The 14,992-nt window shown below is 35.7% G+C and overlaps 1 protein-coding gene across 1 annotated transcript; it reads left to right on the forward strand.

The window, feature by feature from the left end:
* The first annotated feature begins 1,022 nt into the window (after window positions 1-1,022).
* On the forward strand, window positions 1,023-14,301 carry LOC147385325 (casein kinase 1-like protein HD16). The gene is made up of 19 exons (XM_086422006.1): window positions 1,023-1,387; window positions 2,191-2,675; window positions 5,790-5,915; window positions 6,006-6,079; window positions 6,175-6,244; window positions 6,327-6,382; window positions 6,465-6,536; window positions 6,649-6,743; window positions 6,925-6,991; window positions 7,090-7,219; window positions 7,343-7,561; window positions 7,680-7,810; window positions 10,215-10,389; window positions 10,489-10,579; window positions 12,367-12,524; window positions 12,676-12,864; window positions 13,011-13,117; window positions 13,583-13,685; window positions 13,833-14,301. Exons 2-17 carry the CDS (start codon window positions 2,247-2,249, stop codon window positions 13,068-13,070), a joined length of 2,142 nt encoding a protein of 713 aa, XP_086278132.1. The 5' UTR covers window positions 1,023-1,387; window positions 2,191-2,246; the 3' UTR covers window positions 13,071-13,117; window positions 13,583-13,685; window positions 13,833-14,301.
* The last annotated feature ends 691 nt before the right edge of the window (window positions 14,302-14,992 follow it).

The raw sequence follows: 14,992 nt of genomic DNA on the forward strand, positions 1-14,992 counted from the left end.
ACTTTATATAGCTTAATCTCCATATATAAACTAGGTTCAAGAGAGAAGCTCAATTACATCGACACCTATTTACAAGGTAAAGGGAAGTAGTCAAGTTTGTTATACTAAAAAGGAGAGTAGAGAAGGAAGCCACTCCACTAACATATTTAAATTTTATATTCTTAAAAAGTTGTCACTTCATACATTAACTCTTGATAAAAAATAACATCTTTTGATAAACTTTTACTATGATCTTTCTAACTACATGCATTATGAAAAAATGAATTTAAATATTTTATAATTATCTACATTAGTAGGATGATATCCAATGGTACATATGGAAACTCTAAACCATTTTATACAATAATTTTGGCTTCTACTCGTAACAAAACCAATTAGATCTCGATAGATAAAAAAGAATGCATTCATTAAAGAACGAGTCTCTTGATATGCACATTTCTTTTCACTTATTACTACCTCAATCAATCTATTTTGTAAAATCGTTATCTTGTATCATCGATTTACTACTCATTATCATCGTAAATTTTGTACTTCGACTCTAAAAATCATTACTACTCATTCTTTTATTTACACATATTAGCATCATATTGACTTACCCCGAACTTATCTCTCAGGCCAAGCCTGTCGCAACCAACCTAGTGCACTGCATCATAGACGATGCGAGTCTATGACTAGACCTGTTGAAGCTTAAACTCCATTAAAGAGCCCAAACAGAGACTATAAGACCATGGTAGAGAGCCCTAAACATTTCATGAAGATATTGTTTATATTTACATTATTTCTCATTTCACAGATCATATAATTCACATTATCTCATTACCTAAAGTTTACAAGTCTCATTAGTGGATGGATATGATGAATGGGCCCACACAACAAAGGAACACGAGGAATACACGTGTACTAATATATCATATACCTTCTCGTGATTTGCAAAATAATTAAGGGTATTATCGTAAAGTAAGAAGAAAAAAAAGTTCTGAAATATCCTACATGTGTAAGTATTTTATATTTACAAGGCCACATTTGCATGCTCGAAGCTTTGCTTTTGTATAAAAACACAATTTTTCGGACAACAAGAGAGGGAGGAGAAAGGACATCTAGATTGGGCTGGTCCTGCTTCTTTCTTCATTTTTATCTCAAATTCGTCTCATAACAAAACCCTATTCTTCTCATCTAGGCCAAATCTAGAGAAGGTTTCGCCATTTTTGGAGAAGGTTTCATCTACAGTAACTGAATCGCGTCGTCGCAATGTTGGAGAAAAGCATCGGGTCTGTCAAAGATCGGAAGCCGATCGTTTTGTAGAGATGGAAGTTGAATCGTAAAGCGACCGATTCGTTTGTTTTTGTTGTCCGATCGTGTTGGTTTCGAAGATTTTAGTGTACGATCTGTAAGTGTTTCAATCTCCTCTGTCACTGATCCTGTGAGTCCGTCTTTTTAGTTTGTTTTTGATGATCGGTGTTTGAGTGGATATGTTTCTGATGAGGTTCGTTAAGGAAAGTTTCGATCTTGTTTTGTTTATCTAGTTTTTTTTGTAGGGGTTTGATGATGATCGTTTGGTTTGGATAAGAAAAGATGGACTTGAAACAATAAGCGGAAATCAGTTTGTTTGATTTGGTTACTGAAAATTTTATTTTTTTAGCGCTAGTAGGCTTTTGATTTTGCTTTCTTTGCCCTTGGTGATTAAGAAATATTGCGATCGGCAGATGTTTTAAATTTGAATCGATTCTTTGATTTTTTCAGTTAAAAATCTTATTTTTTCGGTCAAATTAACACAATACTAGACAAAAAAAAAGGAGGAATTGTAGCACAAAATCAAATGTCCATGGATGAATACGTGTTCATTTTGGCTACATTCAAGTCCTTTCACATGCATTTTGAAAGGCCGATTGTGATGTTTGTGTCATGGAAACTCTATTTTTTGCTGCAAAACTGGTGGGTTTTCTTCACTGATCTCATTGCATGTTTTTGTTAATGATTTTCATCTAACAAATTCCGCTGTCTATGTGAAAATTTAGATTTTTTTTGTTCCTATTTACCCTCGTTGAAGCAATCTATTGGTTGAGAGGTATCGATTTGAAAATTGGGTTTCAGAGAACTAATTTTTTTTTTTTACAGAATAGTGGTTTAACTAGTTCATTCTTGTCATGAAATATCATCCTCCTTTGTTCCATTGTTGCCTTTTTCGTGCAGAAGATTTGAAGTGATTTGCTTGAATTTGATGTGTTCTTGACTTGCATGGGGAGAGGATGCCAGAATTGCGAAGTGGAGCCCGAAAAGCTCGGTTAAGATCCAAAAGGCTTGATGACCTTCAGCCTCCTCCCCAACCCCTTGATCAAGCAGAAAATTTGGTTTTGCCCGCTCAAAACAGAACGGGAAGGAGAGTTGGTGGTGGAAGAGGAAGGGGCAACAATGCTGCAGCAGTCGCGAAAGGCCCTTCAGCGGCACCAGTGAGGCCAACTACTGCTGGTAGAGGGAGAGGCATTAGGGTTATCGACTTGGACCCACCAGAGGTTCCTCGTGAAGTGTTTCCGGAAGCTGTTGTTGGAGGTGCACAAGAACCAGCTTTCAATCGAGTGGTCGGAGTGGCTAATAAAGACGTAGTCATGGAAGGAAGGAGTGCTGATAAATTGATGGGAGTTGAAGAAGAACCAAATACAGCTCCAATTCCTGAAAAAGTATGATCCCCATTATCTTGAATCGTATTGGTCTTCTCTTGCATAAAAGAAAGCATGAATGTTTTGTGGAGATTTCAGCAGTTTACTGAGGCTTATCACCCCTAGAGCCGTTAACCAGCCGATCCTTGTGTCATTATTTTCTCCACACATCTTTAAAAGTATATAATAAATATTTGAATCTTTATTGAGGGTGTTTTTTGGAAGATCATTTGTTTAGATGGGGTAAGATTGAAAGTAAGGAGGTGTTGCGTTGCGTGTGGCTTCTATTGTCTTTTGAGCCATGCAGAGTCGGTGAGACAATTACATTAGCTATATTCATTTGGTCATTTCTTCCTAAATTGTCCCAACAGCATTTAAGGTCTCCAAGCTATCTGTTTGCAATATCATCGTATTACTAAAGGAAAATGCCTAAGAGAGAAATATGTGGTGCTTCCTTCTCTCTCCCAACAACAGAATTGGCATCATTTTATGTCGTCGTATTAGTAAAGGAAAAATGCCTAGGAGAGAAATCTGTGGTGCTTCCCACTCACTCTCTCTCACAGTCTGTCTCAAAAACAGAATTGGCTTCTTTTTTAAGGAAGTTTATATCATTTTTTCGATTTTTTCAAAATACTTATTACTTTTAATGTATAAATCATTCTGCCATAAAAATAGATGCATTAGAAAGCTCTTGTCGAGCCCTTTTCAACGGGTTCCCTTCTTTAGTATTTTTGTCTAACTATAAATTAACATTTAAAAATTCTCTTGGAACCCCTAATAGTTTTATTTATTATGACCATCAATTAGGTAGAAAATTGCAATTTCTTCATTTCTTATAGGGAAATTCCTTTAGTCGAGCTTCATGCTCATTGCACGTGAATGCAAAGTCCCTAATTTTAATGGAAAGTTTATTTTCTTTTCTTTACAAAGTAATGAAGTGATCCTGATTTTATTTTTTCTCTATTTTTGATAGTATTTCTTTTGTTCTTCTAGTAACCGTGTGAATTATCTAGCACTTATTGTTATGCTACATTCCTCACTCAAATATTTAGAGGCATATGAGGCTTGCTCCTTGAGGTGCGCTTCATAATGAGGCTAATTAAAAACGTCTTGAGGTGTAAAGTAGGAATCTAAAAGCAACTAAGGCTTATGCCTCAGACCAAGAGTCTTGCAAAAGGCATGTGCCTTAGTGTGAGGTGTGACCGAGGCATATGCCTCACTTTAGTTTTTTATTTAAAATTTATTTTTAAATGATATATGTTTCATCTCTTCTTTTCTTTTCTTTCATTCTTGACTTCTTTGTTTTACTTAGTAAGGTTTTATAAATTTATTTATTTTACTTCATTTTTATGTTGACATGCAACATATTTGGAATATATAGAATTAAGTAAGATTTTATAGTTACATACGCAACGGAGTTATTGAGTTGATTTGATTTATAAATAATTGATAGTAGTATCTAGTAGTATAGAGAGGAAGTTATTGAAAAAATAATATGTAGTTACATTTTTGCAATAAGCATACAATAGTTATTTACAGTAGAATCTTTCAACTGTCCAAATATAGATTAAAAAAAATATATAAAAAAATATTTTTTATGTTATTATTTAGAATAATGATTTTCTGACGCGCCCCTTTGACATACGCCCCCCACCACAGAATTGTAGATCATTTACCTTGGTATATGCATAACCACAAATCTTCTTCTTGTGTATCCCGAGGCAAATGATCTACGGTTCTGTGATGGGGCGTGGGGTCAGAGGGGGGTGTCAGATTATCATGACTCTATTATTTATTGTAATGGATTAAAACTTAGAATTTGATTATGTAGATTCAAAATTAGGGAATATGTGCTGGCTATCCCAATTTTTAAATATTAATTATATTTTATGTTGTGTTCTTAATTTTTTATATTACGCTTTATGTCTCGAGGCGGTGGTCAGTCAAACGCCTTGCCTCACGCTTCAACGTCTGAAAACCTACTCCTTACTGATTTTTCTGTGAATATTGTGCTACCACAACGAAATGCACATTTCCCTAATAGTTTATTTATTATGGCCATCAAATTGGTAGAAAAATGCAATTTTATTTCTTTTTATATGGAAATTCCATTACTTGAGCTGAGGGGCGGATTTACACTGGGGGCACTTGTCCCCATAAGAATTTTCAAAACCTATGGGAATGTATGAGCGATTGCGACAAATAACAACAGCGGATAAAAAAAATCTGCCGCTATTTCCCCCACATAAAAATTTTCTGCTCTTGATTGCCCCCCCCAGAACAAAAGATTTTCCACTCTTAGTTGCCCCCATGTGGGCAAAATCCTGGCTCCACCTCTGCTTGAGCTTCATGCACATTGCATGTGACCCTTGCTAGTAGTTTAATGCAAAGTTCCTAATTTTGATGCAAAGTTTATTTCCTTCTCTTTACAACGTAATGAAGTGATCTCTGATTTTATTCCTCTAGTCCTGATAGTATTTCTTTGGTCGTTCAGTGACCTTGAAAATTATCTGGCACTTATTGTTATGGTACATGCTTCTCTGATTTTTCCGTAAATATTTTTCTTCGGCAATGAAAGGCACAACCCCAATAGTTGCCATTCACCGTAAAATTCTTTATATTTATTTTTTCTATAACTCGTTGAGAACACTACACAAATTCATATATGTTTTGTTGATAACTCTGTGCATGAGATCATAATTAAAACTTTTCACAAGGTGGAAGGTGGGAAGTGTCTGCATGTTACAGGAAAAATTAGTGTTACCATTTTTTGTTTTGTTTTCATGGTGGTAGTTATGTAGTGGATATGCCTTCACCAGCATGAAGAGCTCTTTCAGTAGTGGAATTGTAGAAAATTGAAGGAATAATTGCATGTTGATTGCCGGGCTATTGTACCCTGGAAAATTCTGATCGAATGACAGCTTACTCATAATAAAATCTTTGGAACGTGCCTGTTGCTTTTTCTAGTTGATGGAAATAAAACTTCCTCGGCTGTTTGGGTTGCTGCTATCTTTGTATTTCTGGCTATTATATTCCCTGCAATGTACTCTGATTGTCCTTAAATTTTCTGGGATTATATTGTTGGGCTACAAGGCAACTATCTTAAAGGAGACTGACTTTCTTTGTGGCTTACAGGTACAAGTAGGGAATTCTCCTACGTATAAAGTAGAGAGGAAGTTAGGTAAAGGTGGTTTTGGTCAAGTCTATGTTGGAAGAAGGATAAGTGGTGGCACAGAGCGAACAGGTCCAGATGCCTTTGAGGTACTATTCAACAGTTTCTGTTTGTATTTTTTCTCTCTCTTTTTTGGCCCTATCTGTGGATATGATGATATAAGCTACATGTCATTATAGGTAGCATTGAAATTTGAACATCGTAACAGTAAAGGTTGCAATTATGGCCCTCCGTATGAGTGGCAAGTCTACAGGTAAGGATATATCATTTGAAATCTGCATATCCTACGTATATTTTGTTGGATTGTCTTGTATTCTATATCTGATTCATTGCTTTCTGATTGCAAAGCACTCTCAATGGATGTTATGGAATTCCCTGGGTTCACTACAAGGGTCGCCAAGGAGATTATTACATTCTGGTGAGTTTCAGTCAGAGCTTCCTACTACAAGGACATGTTGACTTTTTCATTATGGCTTAATGAAATTAAATACATGCTTCAGGTCATGGACATGCTTGGACCTAGCCTTTGGGATGTCTGGAATACTGTTGGGCAGGCGTAAGAGACCCAATTTTCGTCATGTTTATTACTTATTCTCTTTAAGTGTTGTATCTGCTCAATTGATTAATATTTGCAACAGGATGGCACCGAATATGGTGGCTTGCATTGCTGTGGAGGCAATATCGATTTTTGAGAAGCTTCATGCAAAGGGGTATCTCCCATTACTAAGTTCTACACGCTCTCTTTCTTTGTTGTTGCTTGGTATGTTTTATGTTTTCATCTTCCACAAAATTGTTAGCTGTTTTTTTTTTTTTTCTGCTTAGGTTTGTGCATGGAGATGTGAAGCCAGAAAATTTTCTACTTGGTCAACCTGGATCTGCTGACGAGAAGAAATTATTTCTCATTGACCTTGGTTTGGGTATATGACCTTTCTGAAGTTTCTTTCCACCTCTCTCTCTTTGTTATGTTTGTTACTTTAGTGCTTTACTTGGAAGTCATCTACAGGGCTTTTGTCCTCCACACTTATTTTAAGCTATTTTAACGTAAATTCCAATTCCCTGGTTAATGTTGCTAGTGCCATTATTTTTTGTGCGTTTCAGCATCTAGATGGAAGGATGCATCATCTGGCCAACATGTTGACTATGACCAGAGGCCCGACATCTTCAGGTGTTTATGTTTGAATTTCCATCTAAATTATGTCACCTTTCTGTATTCATAAGCTTTCTTATTGGTTTTTTGTGTGTTATGATCTCTTTCTTTGGCAGGGGAACAGTACGATATGCGAGTGTTCACGCACATTTAGGTCGGACGGGAAGCAGAAGGGATGACCTTGAGTCTCTGGCATACACTCTGATATTTCTTATCAAAGGAAGATTACCATGGCAAGGCTACCAGGTAAAGTTACCTTAATAGTAGACAAGTAATTCATATTGTTGCTTGCATGTTTGGGCTTTTTCTGCTCCTGACAAAATTATTTTTTTTCCTATTCTTTTTTCTCTCCAAATTCTAATATTGCAGGGAGACAACAAGAGTTTCCTTGTTTCTAAAAAAAAGATGTCAACTTCTCCAGAGGTGCTTTGTTGTTTTTGCCCTCCACCATTTAAACAATTCCTTGAGATTGTGACAAGTATGAAATTTGATGAAGAGCCAAATTACCCCAAGCTTATATCTCTTTTTGAAAGCCTGATTGAATCATGCTCTTCCTCGAGACCGATTAGAATTGATGGAGCTTTAAAGGTAACATAAGTTTCAGAAGTGTGCTAGGAATGCTTGAATTGCATCTTAATCATTGATTACATTGGAATATGTCATGTTTGTTCTCTCTTAACTATCCTGCTTAATCTTTTACTAATAGGTTGGGCAGAAGCGAGGAAGGTTGCTCGTAAATATGGAAGAAAATGAGCAACCTAAGAAGAAAGTTCGATTAGGCAGTCCGGCGACTCAGTGGATTTCAGTTTACAATGCACGTCGTCCCATGAAGCAGAGGTAAAACTCATACATACTTTCTGCAAGATGCCTTGCTGTGTTTTCGTAGACACTGCTGCATTAGCTTATCTTGGCCTACTTAATTCCATTTATTCGTCCCTTGTGAAGTTGAATTTTATGTTATCTATGGAAGTCACTACTTTCCTAACACAGTTTTCCCCCCAAAATCTTAAGGATACACTAGGTGATTCTCTCTTTTACCTGTTCTGAGTCTCTGATCCAATTATTATGTAAATATCAAACAGCTGTTGATCATTCTAGACTACAATGAATAATAGATCAATATTTCAATCTGCATTTATGTAATCTTATCCTTTATTTCTTTCAGCTTAGTATATAACTACTTGTAGGCTAGAAACAAGTTGATGCTACAACTGGGCATGACCAAACTGAAGAAGCTAGTCATTCCTATAATTCTACGAGGAAATTATCTTGGAATAATTTTACATCAATTTTGTGCTTGCATTGGGTAAGAATAAAGTATGATTTATGTATTATACATTGGATTTGAGCATTTTTGAAGTGCTTGAATCAATGGCTAGAATTCCTATTCAATCTGATTTTTGGTGTTTAGTTGCACCAAGAGGTTGGTCAACCATACATGGTTCTAGCAAAGCCCAAATGAGTGTAGTATGTGATATTTTGCGGTGTCATATCAAACTTTTGAGACTTTTATTGGTATCTAAATCCACTCTATCCTTAAAATATTCACCATCAAGACCATCCAACTCTCTTTCCACCTATTTCTTTTACCTTCATTGCACAAAGAAATTAACAAAGGCTTGGAAGTAAGAAATCAGATGGCATAGAAGACAATAAAATGAAAAGAAAAAAAAGGTGAGTAGATAGATCCTTTCCCTTTGGGTTGGTCGGGGTGCTAGATCGGTACCCTAATACAATTAATCATGATCTCTTGTGCTTTTTATTTTAATACCCCTCTCATTTGATGCATTTGCAAGTGATTGGTTGTTGTCTATGGTAGATTGTAATAAGGTTTTGAGATTCTTTTTTTCCATTCTGGTTGATTGGGTGGTTTGGGGTGCCAGATTGGTACCCTAATACGATTAATCAGCATCTCTCCTGCTTTTTATTTTACTCTCTTTATATCCCTATCTCATTTGATTCATTTGCAAGTGATCGGTTGTAGTTTATGGTAGATTGTAATAATGTTTTGAGATTCTTTTGGAATCAAACCTTAATAAAGCTCTCATTTGATAAAATAAAAAACGACAAAAGTTCAAGTTATCCTCAATCCAATAAAAAGGAAAAAAGAGAGAGAAAACAGGAAGTCGATACTGCGTCCATATTGGAATCCTTGTCCACATGTTTCAGTTTTTGACTCTTTTATGGTTTTGCCAAATCCATGTAACACAACGTGAAAGTCTAATTTAAATTAAAGTTAATAAGATAAATCCAAGATGCGACTGATTTTACTCATTGGGGATGGGGATCTATATGCTAGTTCCAACCAATTGATAACAGTGATTGCATCCAATTGTCTCTGAAATTTTAGAAATTTAGACAAATATTAGCTCCATGATCATTGTAACTTTAATCAATGGTCTAGAAATGTCTCGAAGTGATCATTGTTGTTTTTGATGCATTAATTTTTTCTGGCACAATAACATATGTTGTTTTTGGGGTAATTTATACCTCATCGTTGGTCATGATCCCTACTCCTTTTGTTTTTCACATGATTTTCACGTTTTTTGCAATTTCACAGAAATCCGTAGTCTAACCACTATCATGGATCCATAATTTTTCGAAAATCACGTCAATAATTATTCTCACCATTTTTAGGGGTTTATCCACCATGAAACCTGTGAAAAACATGATCATGTTCTCCATCATGGCCATCCCATCTCTGTTCTCATTTCTAGAGGGATTACTGCCTTCACGTTGTATCGGAGGAGTTTTGGATAGGATGTTCGCTCTAGAAGAGTCCACTATGCTAGTCAATCGTCATCTTTTGAGGTTTCTCTTAGTTCCAATAATTCCAAAATCTTAAGTGAAACTTTTGTAACTCTATTAAGTGTCTTCTGATCCCTTCTATCCGACTTTCCTAGCAATCTATGCGATCGGTAATACCTCTATTGTTTCCTTTCCTAGTTGGCGTACTTTTTGAGATTATAGCCTTAATTCCCAGTCTTGGTTTGTCACTCTATTACCAAAATGATGCAAGCCACTGCCGCAATAAACCTAGCAGAAAATAAGAGAAAGGAGGCTAGGTGACAATGAGAATTACGTCGGCATTCCAAAATGGGAGGTCTTGAATTAGCATGGAGAGAATATTAGCCCATCTTTTCAGGCCTAACTGATGATGCTTTGTACTCGATAATTGTTCTTTTGTTTTTAACTATTAAAATTAACTACGTATTTATATCTTTCTGTTGGATTTCTGTAGATACCACTATAATGTTGCAGATTTAAGGCTTTCTCAGCATGTACAAAAGGGTAATGAAGATGGGCTATTTATCAGTTGTGTGGCTTCTGCAACAAATCTTTGGGCCCTCATCATGGATGCAGGAACAGGTTTCTCTTCCCAGGTTTATGAACTGTCACCTGTCTTTCTGCATAAGGTTTGTTCTCAAATGTGGAAGTTATCAACATCTTCTATGGGTGTTTATTTTCGAAGTGTTGGCTCCTAATGAAATTGATCTGAATTTTGTTGTTGTCAGGAGTGGATAATGGAACAGTGGGAAAAGAATTACTACATCAGTTCGATTGCCGGTGCTGCCAATGGGAGTTCCTTGGTGGTTATGTCCAAAGGTTGGTTATGACCTTGAAATTTATCTTGCACATCTATTTTATAGAGAATGATATCTTTGGTAATGATATATGTTCAATGGTATTGTGGGGCCTAGCTTTTGTTAAACTGGTTACATTGTATAAAAAGTGGGGCTAAATCTACACTTGTTTTTTATTGTGATTTCTTATTGCTCGTGCCACCATGGACATAATATTCGGCAGTCCATCCTCACAGAATTTTTCATATTATGGTGGTCATCCTCAGGCAGAAGTCCATTCCTACAGTTCCTAACTCATGAAAAGATGACTTGAAATTGTAGAATCCAGATTCCAGACCATCCCATTGAATTGTTACTTCAGACCAAATTTTCATAAGATAGTAACGTCAGATTGGACGGATTTTTGGTGATAATGATTAACATGTTGGAGCTAACTCACTCATATAATTGGGTGATTTGACATGAGGCTCAATGATAGGAGTAAAAAACTTATGTATATTTAGTATTTATCAAAAAAAAAAAACTTATGTAAAATAGTCAAATAAATAATCTGTCTAATTAGTGTTTTGGAAAAATAAAAGAAATGTAGCTAGTCTGTATCTTGGAGACTCTCAAATAGGTCCTACCAAATCAGTAACCAAGTTAGATTTCTTTAATTTTTTTTTTATATGTAATAAACATGCTGCCTGATTTAGATCCTATAATTTTTCTTTCTCATATTCACTCAAGTGCTGATACATCCTATGCATGAATTAACGTTAGGGGTATGGTTCCGGTGAATGAGATATCCCCCCACCCCGATCTTCTCAGAGGGACTAATGGAAAATGACCTAACAGCCCTAGTCTTCAACCTCTCACCAAACCCTCTTGATTTTTCTCCCAAAAAATTGTCATCTTCAAGTGCTTCAACCTTTAGGGTATACTATTTTTAACTTATTCAACATCACCAATACGCCATCTTCAATCTCCTGTAGAAACCCTAGATTTTCTACCCAAAAATGCATCGTCATGCTTGGAATTTGGTGAAGTTTGAATCTTTAGGTTAAAGATAGGGGTCAAAAATTTTACCCTAGAGATTGTAGAGGAAGGGGTTTTGAGGAGACAAATCAAGGTTTTTTGGCTAGAGGTTGAAGGTAAGGGCATTTGGGTCATTTGTGGTAGTCTCTTTGGTCAAAGGGGTATGTCATCAGTGGGAAACACCATGGTTTAAGGTACTTGTAGTGGAGAAGGAAAAAGAGAAGAAAAGGGAGATCGAGAGAAGAAATGACTGGTTGAGCCTTCTCTTCCTTTTAGCATAAAAAGACAATTAGTGCTCCTCAATTATATATTTATGCCACCCACTTAAGTAAACAAATATAAATCCCTAGACTAACTTTATTTAACAAACATAATTGCTAAAGAGTCTATCTAAAGCTAAACATGACATTGAAAATAAATCGCCCTCATAGCTATTTAAGTTTCCCTTATGCTAGGCTGCCCAACATGACCAAAACCAGGGCAAAAATAGGGAAATGCAGCCAAACTGCTTCCTAATATTCAAGAATGAAGGTGTACATCAAATTTATCTTTTTTGATGCTGTTGACTGCTTTGTTTGTGATGATGAACAAAACGGTAGTGCAGTGGACATTCGTATGTTATAGTCCTATTGGTTACAACAGGATGGACCAGATATTCAAGTCGTATTCCAGTTAATCATGTTTATTCATCCAAAATGATAGTGGAATTTTATCTTTTCAGTTTAATGTGATGTTTTAAATGGTTAAGGTTTCATGTCCATCCTTGTCATGATGGTATTGGTTATGTTGTAGGAACTCCTTATACCCAACAATCGTACAAAGTGAGTGAATCATTTCCCTTCAAATGGATTAATAAAAAATGGAAAGAAGGTTTCCATGTCACATCCATGACTACTGCTGGCAGCCGCTGGGGTGTGGTAATGTCAAGAAACTCCGGATATTCTGACCAGGTATGGTGATTATCATTTTATGAATAATAATCTACAAATTTAATCTCTTATAAACAAAAAAAAATGTAGATTTAATCTGTTTAATCTTTGCTATTTGACCATTCCCGTAAAATTTATGTTTAATCATTGCTGTTGTGGCTTCTCATGCAAGGTTGTGGAGCTTGATTTTCTATACCCGAGTGAAGGAATACACTGGCGATGGGAGAGTGGTTACAGGATAACCTCTACTGCTGCTACCCTTGATCAAGCTGCCTTCATATTGAGCATACCAAAACGTAAAATGGTGGATGAAACACAAGAAACTCTGCGTACTTCAGCCTTCCCAAGCACCCATGTAAAGGTTGGTGCATGCTCATTGTTTCTGGAGTAATCATACCAAATAACAAAGCCATGAAAAGTTCTGTTCAGGAATTTTGGAAATCATTCACCAATCAAATTTTATTATTATTATCTGTTTATCAGTGCACTAACAATTTATTTTTGCAGGAAAAATGGTCTAAAAATCTCTATATTGCATCCATTTGTTATGGTCGGACTGTCTGTTAAAGCGCAATGGGTGTATATTTGGTGATTCGCAGAAAAGAATATACAAGGTATTCAGTTTAAAATAATAAGAGGGTTTGTTCTTCGACCGGGTCTTTTAAATGGCTAGTTAGCTTTGCTAGCTCTATGTAAAGGATATAATAGGGAAAATTAATAGCAAAGCCAAAAGGGATCCCTTAATGTGCCTTGGAATTAGTGAAAGCCAGTGAAAAGTAGCAAATTGTTCAAGAAATCAATCCATGTAGTGTATAGTAATCTGACAATTGGGAACAGAGTTATGCTAATAATTGCGGAAGTGCTTAAATTGTTTTTAAAGGAGAATGATTATATATTGAATAACTGTTTGTTGCTTGTCTAGCAAACAAAAAATATTTCATCATTAGTATTTTGATAATAGTTGAACTTTTGTGAGTATTCATGTGTTAATTAGTATTGTGCTAGTCATAATGTACTAACAACGACATGTAGCCATCTTTGTTCTAATTATTCACAAACCATTGCTATCTTATGTCAAGTGAAAGCTTGACCTACAGGTCTTGGTTAACTATTAGCTGTAGAGGACAGAAGTTTTGAAGTAGGAAAAAAGCAGCAGTGATGGTGTCTTGTATGAATGGCAAGGTATGCTCTTCTCAAATGGTTTATTCCAATGAAGGGTATTTTCCTTCTTTTGCAATGGTTTTGATATAAGATTTTTTCCTCTATCCTTAAAGTTGTGTTATCTTGAACCAATTGCAAATTTCTTTTTGGACTTTTTTCTGTCTCCAGATGTTGGGAGCTTCCCTTACATGTCTCTGCTTTGACAAGTATACCGGCCTCTTCAATTCATTCAAGACAGACCCTGTTCATGTCCATAGTACTCTCTCTCTCTCTCTCTTCTTGCCTGTTTGGTCTTCTTTTCGAGTAGCCTTTTCTGCTCTGAATTCAAATCCTTTGCAGCACTTGCACATGAAAATATGGTGTTTGCCCCAGACTAAATACAATAAAAAAGCAGTGTTGTACATGCTAGGACAAAATGATTATGAGTTTACAAACTTGTGACATCATGAGTGTGAGCATTTCAGTATTATTGTCTAAACAGGGGCCAAAATAATTGCAGTCTAGTATATTTTGAGGGTATCTCAATTACAAATTTTATAGATGCTTGAAGTTGGCCTTAAATTCACAACTAAGGAGCAATTGAATTTCTGTGATAAATTATATAAATACTCAAATATTATGGTAAGTTATGCTTTCATGCTTGATATAAATTTTTTTTTTTTCTGGTTAAGAATTGGGATTGCTTTTAGTATTCTAAGAATTGTATTTCTATATTTTACATCAGAACCCATAAAGATTAATATCCTTTAGGGAGTGCCTACCTAAATAATTTGTGGGTAATTAGGAGAGAACTCATCCATATGTCATTTATATTTGAGATGCCTCCCTTTTTAGACTGATGACAATGCCCCTTGGCTATGGTTATTCTATGAGATAATAACAATTTTTAGAAGGACCAAAATACATACCTATCTTCAACCTCTTGCTGAAAACCCTTGATCCGCAGCCCCAAATTCATTTCTTCAACCTGTAGATATATGAAGATAACCACGATCTTCGTAATAACCTTCTCTTTTGATAACCCCGTAGCCTGGTAAATCCATTCAAATCATTTCAAACCTTGCTGGGGTTCTGGTAAGAGAACGAAGATTACAAATTTTACATAGAAGACCCTTACCTATTCATGGTTTGTTTGTAAGGGATTATCGAATTTAGGTTGTGTCATTGCGAAGTAATGGCCGCATAGTTGTTCACTTATAGTTAGTAATGTAAAGTGAGTTATTTGAGCTCAATTAGGAAATCCTTTATGAACAACCCCTTAAAAATCCACAATAATTTGTTCTCAACACAAAACCAGTTATAATCTTTAGCAAGTGTCCGAATTCTGA

This window comes from Akebia trifoliata, chromosome 14 (assembly GCF_017979445.1).
Source record: "Akebia trifoliata isolate Shusen 1 chromosome 14, ASM1797944v1, whole genome shotgun sequence".
NCBI classification, from domain to species: Eukaryota; Viridiplantae; Streptophyta; class Magnoliopsida; order Ranunculales; family Lardizabalaceae; genus Akebia; species Akebia trifoliata.

What these genes read in the sequence shown, in the direction of transcription:
- LOC147385325 (XM_086422006.1), top strand. Translation starts at nt 2,247, where the DNA reads ATGCCAGAATTGCGAAGTGGAGCCCGAAAAGCTCGGTTAAGATCCAAA. An exon ending in CAGGTCCAGATGCCTTTGAG is followed by an intron (nt 5,916 to 6,005) that starts GTACTATTCAAC and finishes ATGTCATTATAG; the next exon opens with GTAGCATTGAAATTTGAACA. An exon ending in TCTCATTGACCTTGGTTTGG is followed by an intron (nt 6,744 to 6,924) that starts GTATATGACCTT and finishes TGTGCGTTTCAG; the next exon opens with CATCTAGATGGAAGGATGCA.